Source organism: Hyperolius riggenbachi, chromosome 1 (assembly GCF_040937935.1).
Source record: "Hyperolius riggenbachi isolate aHypRig1 chromosome 1, aHypRig1.pri, whole genome shotgun sequence".
Taxonomy (NCBI): domain Eukaryota; kingdom Metazoa; phylum Chordata; class Amphibia; order Anura; family Hyperoliidae; genus Hyperolius; species Hyperolius riggenbachi.
The window spans coordinates 520,359,906-520,383,256 of NC_090646.1; the positions used below are offsets into that span (position 1 = coordinate 520,359,906).

General features: G+C 42.7%; 2 protein-coding genes across 5 annotated transcripts in view; one reads left to right on the forward strand and one right to left on the reverse strand.

Moving 5' to 3' along the window:
• Positions 1-9,211, forward strand: part of TCTN1 (tectonic family member 1) — a 67,432-nt gene extending 58,221 nt beyond the window's left edge. For both annotated transcript variants that reach the window (XM_068245439.1, XM_068245441.1), the window contains one exon: positions 8,991-9,211. The gene's annotated coding sequence lies outside the window, so the exon portion shown is untranslated. The remainder of the gene's footprint in view (positions 1-8,990) is intronic.
• The window catches only part of HVCN1 (hydrogen voltage gated channel 1), a 126,843-nt gene continuing 112,602 nt past the window's right edge, over positions 9,111-23,351 (reverse strand). For all 3 annotated transcript variants that reach the window (XM_068245471.1, XM_068245453.1, XM_068245462.1), the window contains 4 exons: positions 11,979-12,083; positions 10,572-10,803; positions 9,807-9,919; positions 9,111-9,437 (listed from right to left, as the gene is read on the reverse strand). In XM_068245471.1, coding sequence (XP_068101572.1) covers positions 9,357-9,437; positions 9,807-9,919; positions 10,572-10,803; positions 11,979-12,083 — 531 coding nt within the window. In that variant the 3' untranslated portion in view covers positions 9,111-9,356. The remainder of the gene's footprint in view (positions 9,438-9,806; positions 9,920-10,571; positions 10,804-11,978; positions 12,084-23,351) is intronic.

The window sequence follows — 23,351 nt, forward strand, 5'->3', positions numbered from 1 at the left end:
CCCCCTTCCATGTAGTATAGGAGCCACACCTACACAGTCTATTCTATGGAGCTGAACTCCCCATCAGACAGAAATCTTTGCAAGATGCTGCACACAAAGATGCTGTAGACATTCAAAAGATCAGTATCTGCAAAAGATCTGTTCCTGCAAAATGCATTCATAGTCTATATCTGCAGATCATCATACACACCTTGTTTAACAGACATTCATCTGCAGATCAGATCCACCGGGATGGATTTTCAGATCTGCAGATGATTGTCTGATCTGCAGATGAATGTCAGTTAAACAAGGTGTGTATGATGATCTGCAGATCTCAGACTATGAATGCAATTTGCAGGAACAGATCTTTGGCAGGAACAGATATTTTGCAGATACTGATCTATTGTGTCTGTACAGCATCTGTGTGTGCAGCATCTTGCAAAGATTTTTTTTTTGATGGGGAGTTCAGCTCCATAGAAAAAACTGTGTAGGTATGGCTCTCATACTACATGAAGGGTGGTAAGATTGGTCTGTGATCTTTCATTTTCCAAAGACTATGGTCTGATGGGTGTATGAGCCTTTACACTTGCCTTGATGGTCCTCTGCCATGCTTTCCATAACCATCTCTGGCTGTACTTCCTCCCGACCCACTGATGACCTGCCACATGAGAAGACGGTATACAGCCTTACTTCCTCAGCAGACTATTACCATCATACTGCAAGATAGGGAGGTGAGAATCTATGACAGGGTCACTTTAAAAAGTTTGAGATGGGATGATCTATAAAAGTGGAAAACTAGATTTTGCTATGTAAATGCTGTCCCATTCTGTGTTATATTGGCAGTAACATGTATTGAGCCTGCATACCTATCAAGAATGACTATTTGCACCTTATAAACATGTAGTGTTGGTCGTGTTGCTTACAGTATGCCTTCATATCCATCCCTGCAACTGATGCACTTAAAAAAAGACTAAAAGTGTGTTGATGGACGTGAAAAAAAAAAAAAAAAAGTTAGCTAGAAATGTTCATCTGTTGTAATTGCGTAGACATGCTTCAGCACTGTGTACACAGGAATACAATTCCACTTTTGTATTTTTCCCTATTCATGTGGAAATGGTACAGCCTTTTCCTTTCTGTCACAACATGTGTTCTTTGCAGTCTCTTGAAATGGGGAAGATTTTATACAGTATTAACTAAGGGAATTGAGAGAACGCAGCAGTGTAGGATGGATTTCACTACGTCACACTTTCACCTAGCTCCTATGTTTAGAAGAAAACAGAAACAATTCTGATCATTAAAGTATACAGACTAAGTTCCCTTGCAAAGATTTCAAACTCAAGGCCCATGGGCTGAATCTGGCCTGCCTCACCAGAGCTGTAATGTGCAGTAAAATAGAAGTAAGAGTAAATGGTGAACACCAAACTGTGTTATGTACATTGCTCATAGCAAACTGGAAGTTACAAGACAGGATGCCCTGGTGCTCGTATCAGCAGCATCTGGTGTTTCCATAGAGATGGTAGGCTATAGCTGATGTGTTGTTTTTTTGCCTCTTCGCCAACCATTAAAGGTCGTATACAGGTAGGCAATATGGGTGCAGTTGGCCCACATGCACCAAAAATTTAGAAGCAAGGCATCTTTACCCTACCTTAGTAAGCCGTGAGCCAAAATGCTTTATACAAAATGGCTGGTAGTGGTTTGGCACTGCCACCAGCATCACCCACCTGCCTGGGCATCCTACAGTACAAATGCAACTTCCAGTTTATTTCATGATCGTGCTGACTGCAGAGTATACAGCACAGGCTAGTGCTCTCCTTTTCCTCCTTTCTTTTACTGCAGATGACAGCATACTAGTTGGCTCACAACTTAGAATGTTTTAGACTATGACACCTAATGTGATAGTTTAACCACTTCCCGACCGCCTAACGCACAGAGGCGGCCGGGAAGTGGAGCCCTGAAGGACCGGCTCACCCACAGAGGCGGCGGTCCTTCTAAGGGCATGGGTGGAGCGATCGCGTCATCCGTGACGCAATCCTCCGCCGGCACCTGTCACCGTTCGCCCGTCGCAACATCCCGCCGGCTATACGGAAGCGCCGGCGGGATTTTAACCCCGCGATCGCCGCATACAAAGTGTATAATACACTTCGTAATGTTTACAAAGTGTATTTTACAGGATGCCTCCTGCCCTGGTGGTCCCAGTGTCCGAGGGATCACCAGGGCAGGCTGCAGCCACCCTAGTCTGCACCCAAGCACACTGATTTCTCCCCCCCCTGCCCCAGATCGCCCACAGCACCCCTCAGACCCCTGTTTGCACCCAATCACCCCCCTAATCACCCATCAATCACTCCCTGTCACTATCCGTCAACGCTATTTTTTTTTTATCTCCCCCCCTGCCCACTGCCCCCTCCTGATCACCCCCCCACCCCTCAGATTCTCCCCAGACCCCCCCCCCCCCCCCGGTGTACTGTATGCATCTATCCCCCCTGATCACCTGTCAATCACCCGTCAATCACCCCCTGTCACTGCCACCCATCAATCAGCCCCTAACCTGCCCCTTGCGGGCAATCTGATCACCCACCCACACCAATAGATTGCCCGCAGATCCGACATCAGATCACCACCCAAACGCAGTGTTTACATCTATTCTCTCCTCTAAACACCCACTAATTACCCATCAATCACCCCCTATCACCACCCTTGCAGGCACCCAATCACCCGCCTACACGCTCAGATTGCCCTCAGACCCCCCCTTATCAATTCGCCAGGGCATTATTTACATCTGTCCTTCCCTGTAATAACCCACTGATCACCTGTCAATCACCCATCAATCACCCCCTGTCACTGCCACCCATCAATCACCCCCTGTCACTGCCACCCATCAATCAGCCCCTAACCTGCCCCTTGCGGGCAAGCTGATCACCCACCCACACCAATAGATCGCCCGCAGATCCGACATCAGATCACCACCCAAGCGCAGTGTTTACATCTATTCTCTCCTCTAAACACCCACTAATTACCCATCAATCACCACCTGTCACTGTTACCCATCAGATCAGACCCTAATCTGCCCCTTGCGGGCACCCAATCACCCGCCTACACGCTCAGATTGCCCTCAGACCCCCCCTTATCAATTCGCCAGTGCATTAGTTACATCTGTTCTTCCCTGTAATAACCCACTGATCACCTTTCAATCACCCATCAATCACCCCCTGTCACTGCCACCCATCAATCACCCCCTGGCACTGCCACCCATCAATCTCAGCCCCTAACCTGCCCCTTGCGGGCAATCTGATCACCCACCCACACCAATAGTTCGCCCGCAGATCCGACGTCAGATCACCTCCCAAGGGAAGTGTTTATATCTGTTCTCTACCCTAAACACCCACTAATTACCCATCAATCACCCCCTGTCACTGCTACCTATCAGATTAGACCCCTATCTGCCCCTAGGGCACTCATCACCCGCCCACACCCTCAGAATGCCCTCAGGCCCCAGCCCTGATCACCTCGCCAGTGCATTGCTTGCATCTATTCCCCCCTCTAATCACACCTTGAGACACCCATCAATCACCTCCTGTCACCCCCTAGCACACCTACTCATCAGATCAGGCCCTAATTTGCCCCGTGTGGGCTCCTGATCACTCGGCCAAACCCTCGGATCCCCCTCAGACCCCCTTCCGATCACCTCCCCAGTGCATTGATTGCATCTATTTTCCCCTCTAACCACCCCCTGAGACACCCATCAATCACCTCCTGTCACCCCCCTAGCACTCCTATCCATCAGATCAGGCCCAATACAACCTGTCATCTAAAAGGCCACCCTGCATATGACCGGTTCCACAAAATTCGCCCCCTCATAGACTACCTGTCATCAAAATTTGCAGATGCTTATACCCCTGAACAGTCATTTTGAGACATTTGGTTTCCAGACTACTCACAGTTTTGGGCCCGTAAAATGCCAGGGCGGTATAGGAACCCCAGAAACTGACCCCATTTTAGAAAAAAGACACCCCAATGTATTCTGTTAGGTGTATGACGAGTTCATAGAAGATTTTATTTTTTGTCAAAAGTTAGCGGAAATTGATTTTTGGTTTTTTTTCACAAAGTGTCATTTTTCACTAACTTGTGACAAAAAAATAAAATCTTCTATGAACTCGCCATACACCTAACGGAATACCTTGGGGTGTCTTCTTTCTAAAATGGGGTCACTTGTGGGGTTCCTATACTGCCCTGGCATTTTAGGGGCCCTAAACCGTGAGGAGTAGTCTAGAAAACAAATGCCTCAAAATGACCTGTGATTAGGACGTTGGGCCCCTTAGCGCACCTAGGCTGCAAAAAAGTGTCACACATGTGGTATCGCCGTACTCAGGAGAAGTAGTATAATGTGTTTTGGGGTGTATTTTTACACATACCCATGCTGGGTGGGAGAAATCTCTCTGTAAATAGACAATTGTGTGTAAAAAAAATCAAACAATTTTCATTTACAGAGGTATTTCTCCCACCCAGCATGGGTATGTGTAAAAATACACCCCAAAACACATTATACTACATCTTCCGAGTACGGCGATACCACATGATTGGTACTTTTTTGCAGCCTAACTGCGCTAAGGGGCCCAAAGTCCAATGAGTACCTTTAGGATTTCACAGGTCATTTTTGTTTCAAGACTACTCCTCACGGTTTAGGGCCCCTAAAATGCCAGGGCAGTATAGGAACCCCACAAATGACCCCATTCTAGAAAGAAGACACCCAAACGTATTCCGTTAGGAGTATGGTGAGTTCATAGAAGATTTTATTTTTTGTCACAAGTTAGCGGAAAATGACACTTTGTGATAAAAAAAATTAAAATCAATTTCCGCTAACTTGTGACAAAAAAATAAAAACTTCTATGAACTCACCATACTCCTAACGGAATACGTTTGGGTGTCTTCTTTCTAGAATGGGGTCATTTGTGGGGTTCCTATACTGCCCTGGCATTTTAGGGGCCCTAAACCGTGAGGAGTAGTCTTGAAACAAAAATGACCTGTGAAATCCTAAAGGTACTCATTGGACTTTGGGCCCCTTAGCGCAGTTAGGCTGCAAAAAAGTACCAATCATGTGGTATCGCCGTACTCGGAAGATGTAGTATAATGTGTTTTGGGGTGTATTTTTACACATACCCATGCTGGGTGGGAGAAATACCTCTGTAAATGAAAATTGTTTGATTTTTTTTACACACAATTGTCTATTTACAGAGAGATTTCTCCCACCCAGCATGGGTATGTGTAAAAATACACCCCAAAACACATTGTACTACTTCTCCCAAGTACGGTGATACCACATGTGTGGCACTTTTTTGCACCCTAACTGCGCTAAAGGGCCCAAAGTCCAATGAGTACCTTTAGGATTTCACAGGTCATTTTGAGAAATTTCGTTTCAAGACTACTCCTCTCGGTTTAGGGCCCCTAAAATGCCAGGGCAGTATAGGAACCCCACAAATGACCCCATTTTAGAAAGAAGACACCCCAAGGTATTCCGTTAGTAGTATGGCGAGTTCATAGAAGATTTTATTTTTTGTCACAAGTTAGCGGAAATTGATTTTAATTGTGTTTTTTCACAAAGTGTCATTTTCCGCTAACTTGTGACAAAAAATAAAATCTTCTATGAACTCACCATACTCCTAACGGAATACGTTTGGGTGTCTTCTTTCTAGAATTGGGCCATTTGTGGGGTTCCTATACTGCCCTGGCATTTTAGGGGCCCTAAACCGTGAGGAGTAGTCTTGAAACGAAATTTCTCAAAATGACCTGTGAAATCCTAAAGGTACTCATTGGACTTTGGGCCCTTTAGCGCAGTTAGGGTGCAAAAAAGTGCCACACATGTGGTACCTCCGTACTCAGGAGAAGTAGTATAATGTGTTTTGTGGTGTATTTTTACACATACCCATGCTGAGTGGGAGAAAGATCTCTGTAAATGGACAATTGTGTGTAAAAAAAATTAACAAATTGTCATTTACAGAGATATTTCTCCCACCCAGCATGGGTATGTGTAAAAATACACCCCAAAACACATTATACTACTTCTCCTGAGTACGGCAATACCACATGTGTGGCACTTTTTTGCAGCCTAACTGCGCTAAGGGGTCCAAAGTCCAATGAGCACCTTTAGGCTTTACAGGGGTGCTTACAATGTAGCACCCCCCAAAATGTCAGGACAGTAAACAAACCCCACAAATGACCCCATTTTGGAAAGTAGACCCTTCAAGGTATTCAGAGAGGGGCATGGTGAGTCCGTGGCAGATTTCATTTTTTTTTTGTCGCAAGTTAGAAGAAATGGAAACTTTTTTTTTTTGTTTTTTTTCACAAAGTGTCATTTTCCGCTTACTTGTGACAAAAAATAATATCTTCTATGAACTCACTATGGCTTCAATTCATCAAAGGGTGTTCGATAACAAAACCCCAGTCCTTAAAATACCGCATTCGGTATTTTACACTTCACTGTGCTAATTCATCAATATTTTCCCATGTGCGGTAGAGGTTCGTTAAGTTACCGAACTACTAGGCTTCAATTCATCAAAGGCTGTTCGATAACAGCAGAGTGGTGCAGAGCAGCTTGGAATGTCTCTGTGTTGTTACAAGCTGATAACAATAGAAGGCATCCAGACATCCCTTTACTGCTTTACATGTAAACGTGTTATAGTTACTGTTACTTGTACTGCCTCTGCAGCTCTGAATCTGTCCATCAGTCTTTCTTAACATTTGACTTATTTGCCACAACGTAGATGAACTTCCTGGAGACATTACAAATGCCATGCTTGGTGATTTCCCCACCAGCATCTTTGCATTATCAAACAGGGCCTGAAAGGGTTAAACCACCGAAGGGAATCTGGGGATATATTTTGTCCCGTTCTCTCTGCTCACTGCTTGGGGGGGTCTGAAAGCTTGTGTGGAGAAGCCTGTGTGACCTATCAGCGGCACTTGCAGGAGAACAGGGGCTGTTTCTATTGGCTGCCTGCTCCTGCTAATCATGAAAACATTCACACAGAAGGCTTTCGAAGCCTGTAACGACAGGGGAGAGCTTGAGATAAACACCGAATGTGTTAGCGAATGTGGGAACCTTGATGAATTAACATTTGTTGAGCACATGTCGGTAATTTATCTCATTGCTGTGTCATTTCAGCTTCTCATTCGGTAACAGCTTTGATGAATTAACATTTTCTAAAGTGCTCCCTTAACTCAGCTGTTTTTAGCATTACCGAATGCGGTAATGCTTGATGAATTGAAGCCTATGCCTCTCAGTGAATACTTTGGGATGTCTTCTTTCCAAAATGGGGTCATTTGGGGGGTATTTATACTATCCTGGAATTCTAGCCCCTCATGAAACATGACAGGGGGTCAGAAAAGTCATAGATGCTTGAAAATGGGAAAATTCACTTTTTGCACCATATAGTTTGTAAACGCTATAACTTTTACCCAAACCAATAAATATACACTGAATGGGTTTTTTTTAATCAAAAACATGTTTGTCCATATTTTTCGCGCTGCATGTATACAGAAATTTTACTTTATTTGAAAAATGTCAGCACAGAAAGTTAAAAAAATCATTTTTTTTGCCAAAATTCATGTCTTTTTTGATGAATATAATAAAAAGTAAAAATCGCAGGAGCAATCAAATAGCACCAAAAGAAAGCTTTATTAGTGACAAGAAAAGGAGCCAAAATTCATTTAGGTGGTAGGTTGTATGAGCGAGCAATAAACCGTGAAAGCTGCAGTGGTCTGAATGGAAAAAAAGTGGCCGGTCCTTAAAGAGACTCTGTAACAATTTTTTCAGCCTTAGTTCTTCTATCCTATGAGTTCCTATGCCTGTTCTAATGTGCTGGGGCTTACTGCAGCTCTTCCTAATTACACTGTCTCTGTAATAAATCAATGTATCTTTCCTCTGTCCTGTTTGTCGGGCTAAGGCTTTGATTGTGTGGAATGTGCAGGGCTGCTTGTGATTGGTAGAAGCGATACACACCCTCTGCAGGCCCCCTGCATACTCACACACTATGCTTAGCTGAGCCTATTAGAAGCTGGTTAGTTTGTTTGTAAACATTGCCTAAAACTGTTAATTACAAGCCAGGATTGCAGCAGAGAGTGGCAGAAACAGCACAGAGGGACACAGGAGAAAATAAGGAATAGAATGGTATGCTTTTTAGTGTAAGAATATTAGAGTACAGATTCTCTTTAAGGGGTAGAAAGCCCTAGGTCCTCAAGTGGTTAATATCCCTGGTCTAGTTACCTTAGATTCTTATTAGTGTTCTTTCTTTGTGTCCTTGTTGAAGTCCACTTAAATTTTATGGGCTTAGTCACACTACATATGGAGAATGTCTACTACATAATCCATACAGATATGCACATCAGCATAGAAGCCAATGTCTGTAGTTCCATCGGTGTGCTGTATTATTGCACAGTCCCCCACTAAGTTGCATGAATGTAAAAGAGAGTTCTGCTATTAGTGCCTATCCACTGTAGTACAATTAGAGCTCTCTTACAATGCATGGCCACCTCACCTAGGTTGTATAACGTGCCAGATTAATACTTCACAACCCTGGGCTGATCCCACACAGAGTTAGAACTTCCTTCTATTTCAGCCTGGAACCCACAAGGAGCGCTTTTTTGAGCGAGTTATGATTTGAAAAGCTCTTGCTAATGTAATGCTATGGGTGTGATCCCACTTGAGCGATGTGATTTTATCAACAAACACCCATAGCATTGCATTTGCAAGAGCTTTTTCAAACCACTAGTGCTTAGAAAAGGCTGCTAGTGGGTTTGAGCCCTTAAGCTGGGAAGATAGGCGCATGAATTGGCTACTTAGAACAGAAACAAGTGCAATGTATATTGTCCTGTACAGATCCTACCTCACCCATCCTCCTCCAATGATATAGAATCATGGAGTCAAATCACTTCTGCTTCATGAATTTCAACTCAGAACATAACCACAGTCTTTGTTGCTGAAAGTTTGGAAAAATGTAACTCTTGTGTTTGGGTGTTTTCAGGTAACTGCTTTCCGATGACAGCGAAGCCTTTCATTGCTTATTTCTGAAGTGGAGCCCTTGGATATAGATTCCGAATGTGTGTAAATGTATTTTATCTGACCAAAGAATCAAGCTCACTGGTGGCTGGCCCATCAAGTATTTATTTTGAACCTATAGTACATTATTTTTTTTTCTTATGAAAGTATATTTGATTCTGTGTGTAAAAAAATCATTAAAAAAAAAAAAAAAAGTACAATTTTATTCTACGAAAGATTCCACAGTATAAATCTACCACATTTACTTTTTACATATTCCACACAGACAGTGGCTACAAACATTCAGTATGAAGACTGGCATAAAAAAAAAAAAAAAAGTTATATGTCTTCTTCAAGCAATGTTGACCTCATAGGGCTCAGGAAATATGTTATTTTGCTGTAATAATTTCTGAAGTCTTTCAATCTCTTGCTCCTGTTCACAAAAAAACAAAAACAGTATATTAGTTAAACCATGGCACAAGTTATTTTGGTTTCCCATACAAAAACATGAGGCGTCACGCCAATTACCACATGTGCCTTGCATGCTGCAGACTTAAGGTTTCAGGTGTTTAATATCAGAATATTTGTCAGAATAGCGTGTGCACCGCTGTACTGGCTCAATTTCAATGGCCCGCTTGGTAATTGCAAATAAATTGCAGCATGGGGGGGCTTGTTAAGTGGTCAAATGTGTATTGGTTCCTCAGAATGTAAGACAAAGGATGCAATGTTAATCGCCTGACAATTTTGCTTGAGTAGCTAAAGTGACTGATGAACACCGCTGGTCACATAAATAGAATCATACCTGTTGGGTGCACTGCTGCTCTAGCTGCGACACTCTGGCAAGGAGGGTCTCTTGTTTTTCCTTTAATTTATTTATCTTCTCCTCTGCTCCACTCTTCACAGACAGAATAACACCTTAGAAGGAAGGAAAACAGATTAAATACCCAATCAAAAATAGACTAGAAGTAGCAGCCCAACATCAATATAGCATAGCTTGCCATCTAGAACATGGCGGTAATCTCAGCTTGTGGTAACGGAGGTCCCCAGTATGTACCTTTTATTGATGTGTGGAGATCCACTTTATTTGTATTTATTTATTATGATAAAAAGTACATTTAAACTAGTTCCACTAATAGGGCATGTGCACCCATCTAGACTATAGCTGACAGCTCAGGGCCATGTTTCTCATGGTCTTCTGCAATGTGGAAAAGCATTAGAACTTGTGCTGATCAATGGTCTCATTCATATCTAATGCGTTTTTCCATTTGTGGTAAAACTTCTAGGATCCCGTTTCTCCCCCTTTTTACATTACCCATTGCATATACTGTATCATCAAGAATGATTCAGGTCAATTTGTTGCTCCACTGACATAACAGCTGCACTGGGGTGAGATTTTTTTTGTAATAGCAGTTTGACAATGGTAAGGCAACCGATTGGTTGCTTCAAGTTATGGGGCAGCTGCTCAGCTAAGAGTCCATGGCCTTGTGTTCTTTCCTGTGGGGGAGGGGGACATTCAAGCTAGATAAAAAGAACCATTTTGGATATATTCAAAAAGGTACATATTTACCGTTTACAATTCTGGCCACTCTCCACAACCGGAGTAAAATTAACAGTCCAACAGCACTGAAAACATCTTCCCGGGTTATATAGACCACATCAATGATAAATGATATTATGACAATGACGGCATCAAACACTTCAAACTTGTGGTGGAAGAACTCAAGCCGGAAAGCATACAATTTGCCAGCAATTTCCAGGAGAAAGAAGGACAAGACAGAAACACTCAGGTAGTGAAAGATCTGGAAAACAAAAACAGCAATTTAGCACGTGAATACATTTTCTGTTTTATTGTTTGATGGGGGACATAGGGGCTAGTACCATGAAAAAAGCAAAGGAATTTTTGCCATTCTAAAAAGGTGCATATGCACATCCAATCTTAATTGGCCAATTTTATCACTTCCATGTAGTATAAAAAGCTAACTGTTTGCACTCATACTATGTGGAAGTGGTAAAATTGGCCAAGCCAGATTGGATAGGTGTATACAACCCTTACACAAGAGAGTCAGACAGAAACTAGATCTGCACCAGCCATAAAAGATGCCCATCTGCCCAGAGGGCTTCATAGTATTCCTAAGCAAGGTTTACTACCTTAGCAGGGTGGCAGTGTGTAGCACACCCACCTTTCAGCACTAGGGCCCAAAGTTTAAATCTCTGCAAGGACACAGTGTGTATGGAGATTGTTGTGTTTGTACAATAAAAATAAGTTATTTGTTATCCGTCCGCACCCTTCCACCCCACGTGTATTTTAATATCTTGCGTAAACACGGGCATAACTATAAACCATGGGCCCCCACTCCTAGCAAAAGGCCATCCCCCAACTCTACGCCCATCAAGTGTACCCTATACAACATGCCCCTTCCCCATCCTCATAGCAAGTGTGGCTAGTATAGACTTTTTTTTTTTTTTTTAAACTCAGCGTGCATATTTTGTGCTGTACCTAACTAGATCAAATGTGTATAGACTGATTCTGATGATCACTTGTGCTTCCCTACATGACTGAGCTGCACAGAATTACATGCATGTTCAGTATTAGAAAGGCGATACTCATCAGCTGGTTCTGCTCTTACTTCTGGTACGAGGGGGCCTCCTCTACTTATGGGGGAGCTTTGATGTCTCAGTAACGATGCACCCTCAAGTCACTAAGTTTAAACCACTGTTTGAGGACTCTCGCTCAGCTGCCACCCTGCGTTTCCCCTCCCATCTCCACAGACAGAACAGGTTACTTTGTCTTTACCTGAGCTGTGTGTTTGTAAACCTGTCACCCACCATTTGTCACTAGTGAAAATTATTGGACCAGGTGTTCAGCCCTTTGATAAAGTGTAATAATTATTCTAAGATAAAATAGTTGTATAAAATGTTTTAGAACTTATTGCTTTTGAGGATGTTATTTTGTTCTTGCTTTCATTTCACTTACCTCAGGTATAATGTGGTCAACTTTCTCCACCAACAGCTCCAAGTCAAGTAGTACCTCAATGAGCACAAATAAAGCATCCAGAATAACCAGACATACAATAACAATCTGCAAAACAAACATAACTAGTAAGCATTCAGGAAAATACCGCATATACCACCTCATAAAAACAGTGCTCAACTAAACTTGTGGTTATTTATTAAGTACAATGCACATTGAGAAGATTGTTGCAAGAGAGTAGGAGGTCTCCACCTAATACATTAGCTTCCTTTTTTGAGACCAAGCATGACCTCTTGAACCTGTAGAAGTCCAAAGCACAATAAAGCCTAAGATAGACAGCCTTAAGGCTCGCAACATCTATAGAGCTGGTGATACTCTGGGACTTGCAGCAACTGACCAACATGCCAATGTTATTTAAAAAAAAAAGCTATAAATATCTCAATAATGCAAGTATATGTGGTATGGTGGCTAGCAACTGCCCTTACAGCATCAGGATTCCAGGTCTGAATCTCGGCCAGGTTACTGTCAGGATGTGTCCGGAGGAAACTCATGCAAACAAAGGAAATATACAGTTTCATTCTACATCCTTAAAAACATACTGATAAGATAATTGAATACCCAGAATTTGGCCTTACACTAGATTAGGGTCATTAGACTAGAATTAGGGTAGAGGGATTAGATTGTTACTGTCTTTGGATGGACAGTTAGGAAAATGACTATGTACTCTAAAGATTGATTTAGATATGGAATAAAGTTACATTTTTAGTAAAGGCATATGAGATATGGCAATTTTCATTTTTTTGATGGACATGTACTCTAAAGGGCTGCAGGAGATGACAGATTTAAATACACAATATTGCAGCATTATTTTAGGATATTTAAACTCATTTGAATAACGGTGTAAACAGACCTTCCATAAATGTAATCACAATACTTTGAGAAATCAAAATCGGAGGTCAGCAATTGAATGGGACAGATGTGGTCTATATGCTTGAATGCCAAGCCATCCTCTGTCCTAGATTTGTCTAGCAAGTACACATTATAGCCATCACAAGCCTAAAAAGCTAGTCATGCATTCAACCAAACCACTGATCAGCGCTTGAATTGACATCATGCTTAACCACTTTGTCCACAGGTCAATAGATATACGTCCTCTGGGACTTCATCTAAGCCACAGGTCAGTTTTTCTATTTTTTTCTTTGTTCTTTGTTTTCCCATTAAAATTCATAGAAAACAAAATTGTTTGAGGGAAAAAATTGCATACAATGAAAGCCTAGTTTGTCTTGAAAAATAATATATATATATATATATATATATATATATATATATATATATATATATATATATATATATATATATATATATATATATATATATATATATATATATATATATATATATATATATATATATATCCTTATTTAATCAGAAATAACTTTATCCCTACTTAGGACACAGGAATGAAATATATATATAAGTAGGGATAAAGTTATTTTTGATTAAATAAGGACGTAGCTAAACTCAAAACTGGTCAATAAGTGGGAAAAAAGGTCTGGATGTGAAGTGGTTAATATCGGCCAAGAAATTCTTGATACTGTAATTTCATGTACAGGTTGATTGTGGTTCAGCAAGGAACCACAATTTTTGACCAGTTAGACATTTTTGTTGAATCAAATGCCAGCCAGACGGTGATCCCCAGGGCACCACGAGGAGAGTCCAATCTAACCCAACCAATTTTTGTAAACTGTTTACAAGGTTTTCAACACCAGGGAATCAACCAGCCTGCAACTGGACTCAAACAGCACCAAAGTACACAATCGTGAAGTAATTGACCGAGTCCCGACCTGGATTTCGGCAATTACACCTGAATTTATTTTATCACACACAGCCACAATAAAGCAAGCACAGTGTTCGGCACACAGGACTTTGTCAAGGAAGGGTCACTTACGATCTGATTTGAGCCTCTAAGGATCTTTCTGGACAGGTACATCTGGTTATTGAAGTTTGTCCTAACCATGTTACTTACAGTGTAATGGTTTTAAAGTGAACCTTCAATTTCTTTAAATACAGCCACTAATACATGTCTGTTCTCTACAAGCCTTAAATGTTATTTTTCCATTTGAGATAGCTAGGACTTTCCAAGCGCATCTCTGAAAATCTATCTGGCTTGTAATTTACACAGAGCAGCATTTCAGCAGTAACCGGCTGTTCCCACCACTTTCCACTGCAGTGTTCCATGGTGCAGTGTGAGAGTTCTCCCTTTGCTGGTCATTCTCTCTGTGCTAGGACTATGGTCCCATAATATATATCTAGCAGTCCCAGCTTCCATAGTGACACTAGGAACCACATGTGCACTCCACCCAACGCTACCCTATATATAACCCCCTAAACTAGACTATAGTGCTAGTGCAGAGCACTGACAGGCGCATGGCAGCAGAAGGAAGTCACACCTCACTACACTGCGAATGGCAAAGAGGAGCTAAACAAATTGGTACTAGAATACTAACCGAGGTGGGGGGTTTTGTTTTAAACACATTTATGATTAGAGTGCTTCTGGGCGTGTTTTTTTTAAAGCTAGCGGTTTGAAAAGCGCTTAGCTAATGTATTTAACCACTTGAGGACCCACCCTTTACCCCCCCTTAAGGACCAGCGCTAGTTTGATTGATCTGTGCTGGGTGGGCTCTGCAGCCCCCAGCACAGATCAGGGTGCAGGCAGGGAGATCAGATTGCCCCCCTTTTTTCCCCCCTATGGGGATGATGTGCTGGGGGGGTCTGATCTCTGCTGCCTGCGAGTGGCTGGCGGGGGGGGCACCTCAAAGCCCCCCTCCGCGGCGAAATGCTCCCCCTCCCTCTCCTACCTGGCCCCCTGTGGTAAGCCGGGCTGCACAGGACGCTATCCGTCCTGTGCAGCCAGTGACAGGCTGTCTCCTGTCACATGGCGGCGATCCCCGGCCGCTGATTGGCCGGGGATCGCCGATCTGCCTTACGGCGCTGCTGCGCAGCAGCGCCGTACAAATGTAAACAAAGCGGATTATTTCCGCTTGTGTTTACATCTAGCCTGCGAGCCGCCATCGGCGGCCCGCAGGCTATTCACGGAGCCCCCCGCCGTGATTTGACAGGAAGCAGCCGCTCGCACGAGCGGCTGCTTCCTGATTAATTAGGCTGCAGCTGGCGACGCAGTACTGCGTCGCTGGTCCTACAGCTGCCACTTTGCCGACGCACGTTATGAGTGTGCGGTCGGCAAGTGGTTAAATGGGATGGATCACACCAGAGTGATGTGATTTTTCCGCAAACGCGGGTCCTGCAGCATTTCTAAAGGCGATTCAGCTTCAATGTTAAGTATAGAAAAGTGGAAAATTGCTCTAAAACCACTAGAACAGAGCGATTTTGCATTTTTTTTTTAAATATTTTTATTTATTTACAAAAGCTGTACACTTCCAGCTCTACGGTTAAAAAACAAACAAAAAAAAAAAATAAGCCTCTACACCAAAACGCTCTAAAAATCGCTAGGCATACCTAGAAAATAGCTAGGCACATGCCTGAAATAGCTTTGAAAAGTAGCTTCAAAAACCATTAGCGTTTGTGATTACGCTAGTGCTTTTAGGTGTGCACCAGCCCTAACGGAGCTTACAAATATCTGTTGTTCTGAGCTGTTTCATATGTGCTAAATGCACCACAGAAGAACAGTGGGGTGAAGCCATGCAAATCATACCTTTATGCCCCTGAAAAACTAGGCATTCACCCAAATGTTCTAGCTGTGCTGCAAATTAGCAGCTCCATTTTACAGAATATCAAGTGCAGCCCAGCTTTTTATGCATTCAATAGATCACCATCTTACACAAACTATGCACACACACAAAAAAAATGTTAAATATTTTTTGCAAAAAGAAAAGTACCCGCTGCAGCAGTAAATAGATACTTGGAAACTTACAGCTCTATGCTCACCCCCAAACAGCATGAAACATTCCACTCCTACTCACATGAGCACGTAGGGAGGAAAGTGACTTGTCTGCTAAAGCTATGCCTGCCTCCCCTTCCTCTAGTAGAAGAAAACATTTTTGAATCAGGATGATACCATTTATTGGCTAACTAGAAGAAAGGGAGTAAGCCTTCAGCTTTGAAACCTTCTTCAGACTAAATTCTTGTATACTGACATGTAGAGCACACTGCTTATATACACTGGACATTAAAAGGAGATATGGAATAAATAGAAAACACTGTGGCGGCTGCAAGTATTGGGGTTCGTTATGGAAAGCCTCCAAAATCAATAAGCAGTCCAGAGAAATAAGCAGATTTTCAAAGTCTCTCCAATTCCACTTTAGAGGTTTTCAAAGGCACTGTGACAAGCATAAGAGGGTCGTCCTTCAAATGAGAACCACCACCTTACCGCTAGAAGGGGACACTCACCCCTATCAAATGAGCATTTGTGAGATTGGGTCTGCAGTGCTTGCAGGGTCATTAAAGGCAACCCGGGGTGAGGGATACGGAGGCTGCCATATTTGTTTCCTTTTAAAACAAAACCAGTTGCCTGGCAGCCCTACTTATCCTGTATCTAATACTTTTAGCCGTACACCCTGATCAAGCATATGCAGATCAGGTACTCTGACTCAGCTGACTCATGTTTTACTGGATTAGCCATATGCTGGTTCCAGGGTTTTGACTCAGACACTACATATGCCAGAAGATCAACAGGGGTGCCAGGCAACTGGTATGGTTTAAAACCTAGGTTCTTAACGTGTGGTACGCGTACCCCAGGGGGTACTTCTGATTGTTCCAGGGGGTACTTGGGCTTGATATACTTAACTAATAATAAAAAAATGTAGAGTTTTAGAAAATGATGAATCTTATTTAAAACAACACCAAATTAGTATTTTATTGAAATTCAAAGCAATAGTAAATGCTTGGAAATTGTTTAGAACCAATGATCATGCACTACGAATAGACCACTTTACTTACGGTAAAGTCTTTTCCGGTAGTCATGAGGACAGCACCCCTGGATGAGACTGGTCTCCCTCCCCACTGTGGACAGGAAACTGTTAAAAGAAGAATTTGCATAAGCAATAGGCAGCCACATATAAGATACTACACCTGCCACAGTACCTCAGTTAATAAAAAGATGACACGGACATTTAATGATGCTTACACAAACTTATTTCTCTCTCCTACCCAAATAAGGGCGGGTTGCAGGGGTGCTGTCCTCATGACTACCGGAAAAGACTTTACCGTAAGTAAAGTGGTCTTTCCCAGAACGTCATTTCGGACAGCACCCCTGGATGAGACGATATACAAGAGTTAAAAACCTTAGGGTGGGACCACAGCTTGCAAAACTTTCCTTCTGAAGCATAAACCTGCAGACAGATACATTAAGGCGATAGTGCTTTACAAACTTATTGTGACTTGACCAGGTCGCAGCTCTGCAAATCTGATCTATAGAGGTCCCTGCCCTCTCTGCCCAAGAAGTCGAAATTCCTCTTGTGGAATGAGCCATGATAGAATTGAATTGCTCCCCCTGTGTCTGATATGCTAATGAAATAGCCCAAACAAATGTATAATCTGTGTAGGATTTAATTAAGGAAGATTTTTCCCAATCAATGATCCAACCTAGATCTTGTAGTAAGACTATTGTCGTAACAATCTGATCTCTTACCGAATTGGGAGATGTCCCCCAAAACAGAAATTTAAGGTAACCCAAAATGTTAACCTTTCTCTGTCTAAGTATAGCTAGAACCCCAGACATTACCTTCATAAACAACCCTGGAGCTGAGGATAATCCGAAGGGCAAAGCATTAAACTGATACATTCTTACCTCTCCCTCCATTTGGAAGGCAAACCTTAAGCATTATTGAGAAGCCAGATGTATCGGTAATTGAAGATACGCATCTTTTCAGTCTAGAAAGGCTTGGAAATCGTCCTTCTGTAAGAGATGAATAATAGATCAAATCCATCCTGAATCTTCTGTATTTTACCTTCTGGTTTAGACTCTTTAAATTTAGTATGAACTGATAATTTCCCTGTAGCTCCTTTACTAGACAAAACACAGGGTAATAGAATCCCTGTCCTCTGACATTTCGGTACTTCTCGAATTACCCTTTTTTCTAAACAGGGAAAGGACTTTCGATTGTAGGGCTGAAAACTTTATTTGGTCCTGCAAACGGGGAGTAATGCAAAAGCTCTTAAAAGGAGGCTGGCTGAACTCTATTCTGTATCCCTCCAAAAAAACACCTTAAAGGCTCTTTCCCACTAAGACGTTGCGTTAGATGCGACGCTAAGGTCACATAACGTGCCCCCAACGCAACGCATGTGAGCTTTGAAGTTGGATGCTATTTAGAGCCACGTTATGCGTCTCCTGATGGGTCTGTGATGCGTACTTTTTGACGCCTACTATCGGACGAAAACGGCGCATGCGGCAAAAGACTGTGGAGAGCACGTGATCGGAAAACTCCGCATCACCTGCCAGCCAATAAGCGGCCGCTCCAGGACGTTAACACTGCAGTGCATATTAATTAGTCATGTGGCTGGCCACAACAGCGGACTCTCCTTCTGCAAGAAAAAACAAAAAACACACATTATTGAGCATATGCAAACAGTCTAATGCGGCTAAAACCGTGTATAACGCACAGCATGATGCACTTTCTTTAAACGTCCAGCGTTAGAGTGTAACACAACGTGGGCACTGTGAACAGCCCATTGATTTTTCATTACTGTGAGCTGGGCTGCGTTACAAGCTGCTCTAACCTGCGCCTGTAACGTCCCACTGTGAAAGAAGCCTAAATAACCAATATTTTGTGCACTGTAGTTGCCAGGTTTTGAAATTTGCAATTCTCCATCTCACTGGAATACTAGCGTCATTGCTTATCTGACTTCTTGGTAAAAGTGAAGTTGGACTTAGGGCCGGTTCACATTACAAACGCGGACGGCCACGCATGCGGAACGCAACGCGTACGAACGCACGCCATCCGCGTTTGCATGCGTTGCGTGGCTGATCCCATCACTGAAAAGTAAATGGGACAGCCGCACGTTTTTGCTAAATCTGCGTGCAGCATGCGTTCGGAACGCATGCAGTGTGAACATCAGACAGTGCACTCTATGCACTGTCTGATGTCGTGCGTGTTGGCCTTCTGCACGCGTTTCCAAAACGCAGCTGGAAACGTGTGCAGTCTGAACAGGCCCTTAGGCTTCTATGACTTGTAGAGAGCCCATCTCCTGCCCTTAGAGGACTAGGGATCTGACTTATTCTTAGAAGGAGGGACGAAAGGACCGTTTACTTTGAAAAGGTCCTTTCTTAAAGGAATACTATCGATACCCAAGTGTTTTAAAATGACAATGTACAAATAATGTCTAAGTTGCTGTGTAAACATTTTCCTACTTTTCATGTTAAATATCAGAGGCAAAAGCTGTAATTTACTGAGGGTAGGATTAGCTATATTGGGACAAATCAATTGCAGAAGGGGTGTCTACTTCAATGCACAGCCAGAGTTGCATATCGGACTACAGAAAGCAAATATCAAACAAACTCTGAAAGCAAAAAACAGTATGAAAAGCTGTAACAATTAGTTACATTTCCTCTGCTCTCTACAGACACTTCAGTCCGAAACAGGACACAGAAGCTGCAGCTGTTCTCTCTGTCACACACAGTTACACAGAGTTATCTGATCAAGTGTGAGGGAAATTTCCCCTCTCCTCATGGCTCAGAGTCAGTTTTGTCAGTAAAGTTTGAAAGCATTTTGATAACAGTAAACAAAGAGGTTGCTACTAAAATGTATACACCAGTACTTAGCAACACTTCCCAAACAATTCCTGTGTCAATTGAAAATATGTGAATCGATAGAATTCCTTTAACAGGAATACTTTTTTTTTTTTTTTTTTTTTTTTTTTTTTTTTAATGTGTGTCTGCCGTTCTGTCTAGAGGGTTGTCTAACTGACTCAAACAGCAGACCCCCTTCACAAGGTACACCACATAACTTGATTTTGAAGAATTGTCATCATTCCAAGTTTTTACCCATACACCTCTTCTGGCTGAATTAACTAATGCCGTAGTTCTGGCCATAAGTTTAACCGTATCATCTGAAGCGTCCACTAGATAATTGGAAGCATTCCAAACTTTAGGGAAATCATTCAAAATTTCCCAGAAAAGCTCAAAAAAGTAGGTCAGTTTTGTTTGATACCCTTGAAAAATATGGATCTAATTTAGGCGGGGTTCCCCAAAACCCTGATCTTCAGGAGAAAAACAACATTTAGATAATGATCTGGGCCAAAAAAAAAACAAACTTTTCCTAGATTATCCCACTCCTTAATCCTAATCTTAAGAGTAGAATGGACTGGAATAAGCCGAGAATGAGGATCCGCCAAACTCTCATACATTTGATCCAAAGGTGTCAAAGATTTCTGCTCAGACTTAATACCTATTAGTAAGTCTTTCATTAATTCAGGAAAAAAACATTGCGGTTAGGGCTCTTTCCTACTATGAAATGCGATCGCAACCGCATTTGCGATCCCAATCGCACTTCAATTTCCACTATGCGATTGCGCTACTATACTTATAGTACAGCTCAATTGCATACAATGCAGGAGGATGACGATTGTGCTTTGTCCAAATCGAATCGCAATCAGATTGCACTAATGGAAATTGCTGCTGCAGTTTCCATTAGTTTAACGTACCTCGTGATCAGAATCAAATCGTAACTCGCAGAGTAATGAAAAAAAAGGCCCTTAGTTTTACTCAAATCTTCCTCCTAGTTTGATACATTTTCTCTGTGCAGAGAGAGTTACTATAAAGGAGGCAGCCCCAGCATTCCTTTACATGTGCATTTTTGTTTAAATTGCCTCTCCTTGCCCTGAATCTGTCTAGTTCTTTTAAACAATCTATTTAATTGCTGCAGCTTAGAAGAACTTCAAGAATGTTACACATGCAGGCTTTCTGATGTGAAATTTATCTGAAAACAGGTACCCAAGGGGTTAAAAACACAGCCTGGGTATTCCGGGATGCAGTTTGTTCTGCTCTCACTGCAGCTGCCTGGGAGGTCTGTCTTTAACCTTCAGTGACCTGTGTTGTGATAATCTCCGCACAAGGTGTTAATTTCTGGCACCTGCTCAGGAATTATAAATTTTTATGCGGACACAGGTTTTATGAATGCACAGTTTACTAAATGGTGGGTAAAGTCAGCTGTTTTGAGCATTACCGCATGCAGGAATGCTCAATAAATAGAGGCCTATGTCTCTTGGAAGCAGGAGGCATAGTTAGAGGTGCAGACAACATAGGAGATGATGGATTAGCTATAACAGGTAGATAAGCCATAGCAGTACTAGTCCCAGGCCCATCTGAAGCAGCTGAGGCGGTAGAAGCAATAGCAGAATCTTTAATTTCCTATTGCTGTGGACCTTCTCTGTACAATACTGGCACAATTTCCATTCAGAGTTGCCAATCCATGCTGACTGGACTGAGTAGAAGATTTTTCAGACTTTTCAACCTTCTCAGTCTTATGTCTTTTGGGGTATAAAACATAATAAACGATAGCCAGCCATTAGACAAATCCCTCTATACATAACATACATCCAGCCAAGCAGAAGAAACATAATTACATCTACTTGCCAGAGAGGGATCCTGGGCAGATTCAGCAGATTGTGCAGGAGCTGACCCAGAGGCGTCCTCCATGATCTCAGCCACAAACCAGAGTGCATCATGGACTCTACAAACTTATACCTGTGCTGCTGATTTGATGCAGCTGATCCAATTATGCATGCGGCCCCTGCCGGCTAAGCATATGCTTAATCAGCTTCTTACCTTAAGGAATCAGCTGTATGCCGATTCCTAATCACCGCCGCGGCCCCTGCCGCCCGGCTCAGACTTCAGATCACGCGGGACGCCAGCGCGTGACTACCTCCGGTTCAACCGGAAGTGAACTCTCTCCAATGCACGCACCTGCGCGCATAAAGTTGCTGCCTCCAATGGAGAAGCCTCCTCCACGCTGCAGGGCTCCGACTGTTCACTGAACAGTGCTGCTTGGAGCCCTGGAAAACGCTGCCCCTGCCGCCTGACATGGATGGCACTCCTGGAGACCTCTCCCATGCATCCCGTCCGGGACAGGAAACTAAACTGAGGTACTGTGGCAGGTGTAGTATCTTATATGTGGCTGCCTATTGCTTATGCAAATTCTTCTTTTAACAGTTTCCTGTCCACAGTGGGGAGGGAGACCAGTCTCATCCAGGGGTGCTGTCCGAAATGACGTTCTGGGAAAAATATATATTTGTCAAGGGGTACTTGTGATAATGTTTACTATGCTAGGGGGTACTTGGTGAGTACAGGGTTTTAAAAGGGGTACATACCAATAAAATGTTGAGAAACACTGGTTTAAAAGGTAATAAATATGGCAGCCTCCGTGTCACTCTCAGGTTCCCTTTAAAGGCCACCCTCTACCTGTCTTGATCCTCAAATGCCGTTAGTGTTCTCTGTACTTGTTCCACACAACACCTCAAAAATAAAATATGCACCCCTCCATAGCATAAACCCATAAACATAGTAATTTATAAAAAACTAGGCAACCTAAGCCAGTTTAAAAACAGGATCTAGGTCAGTCAACGCATCATCATTACAGCGTCCACACACCCACCCGCCCGGCCCGCCCTGCGTCCTGTCCCAATGGCTGTCGGTGCTGAACATGCGCAGTAGTGCAAAAGCACTGACACAGGGACATGGGACATTATATAAAGAGATGGTTACCCACATGCATAATGCCCAGATGAGTCATATACTTACAAAACTAGTAGAGTGGGACTATACGCAAAAACATTAGGTGGAACGCTGCGTGACCAAATGTCTGAGAGACACGAAACGGCCGTCGCTTTCCTCCACCAGTGCCCGCCACCCACCTCCTCCACCATGACTGCCACACAGGTCAGATTGTAACCCTGTTTGACTGATGTATGATTTTTCCTGTGAAAACTCTACTACCCTCTCCGCCCCCTTGCCTCTGAAATTTCAGCAGCTCCCAGCTGGTAATGCCTGCTCCTCCCCAGACTGAGCTCCCATGAGCACTTACTGCATGTGACTCAGAAAGCCTAGGAACTAAAAGATCTGGGGTGTGGCTTGTTTAGTTTATAGGGCATTAAAATAAAAGTATTTTGCTTGACAAATGCCCTATAAAATATTTTTAAGGGGCACAATTGTGAAATGTGTAACAGTTTACTCGGATCCACTTTAACTGAAAGAGGAATCATTTTTAAAGGGGTGGTTCCATGTTGGTTGCTAGGAGGGGTATAGAAAGTTTTTGGAGCTAGTATGGTTTAGGTGACCCAGTGAGAAAGTCTATAGGGAACAGTTTTCCAATCACAGCAACAACTACAACTTGAATCATTCTACTTGGCCAAATAGTGTAAGAG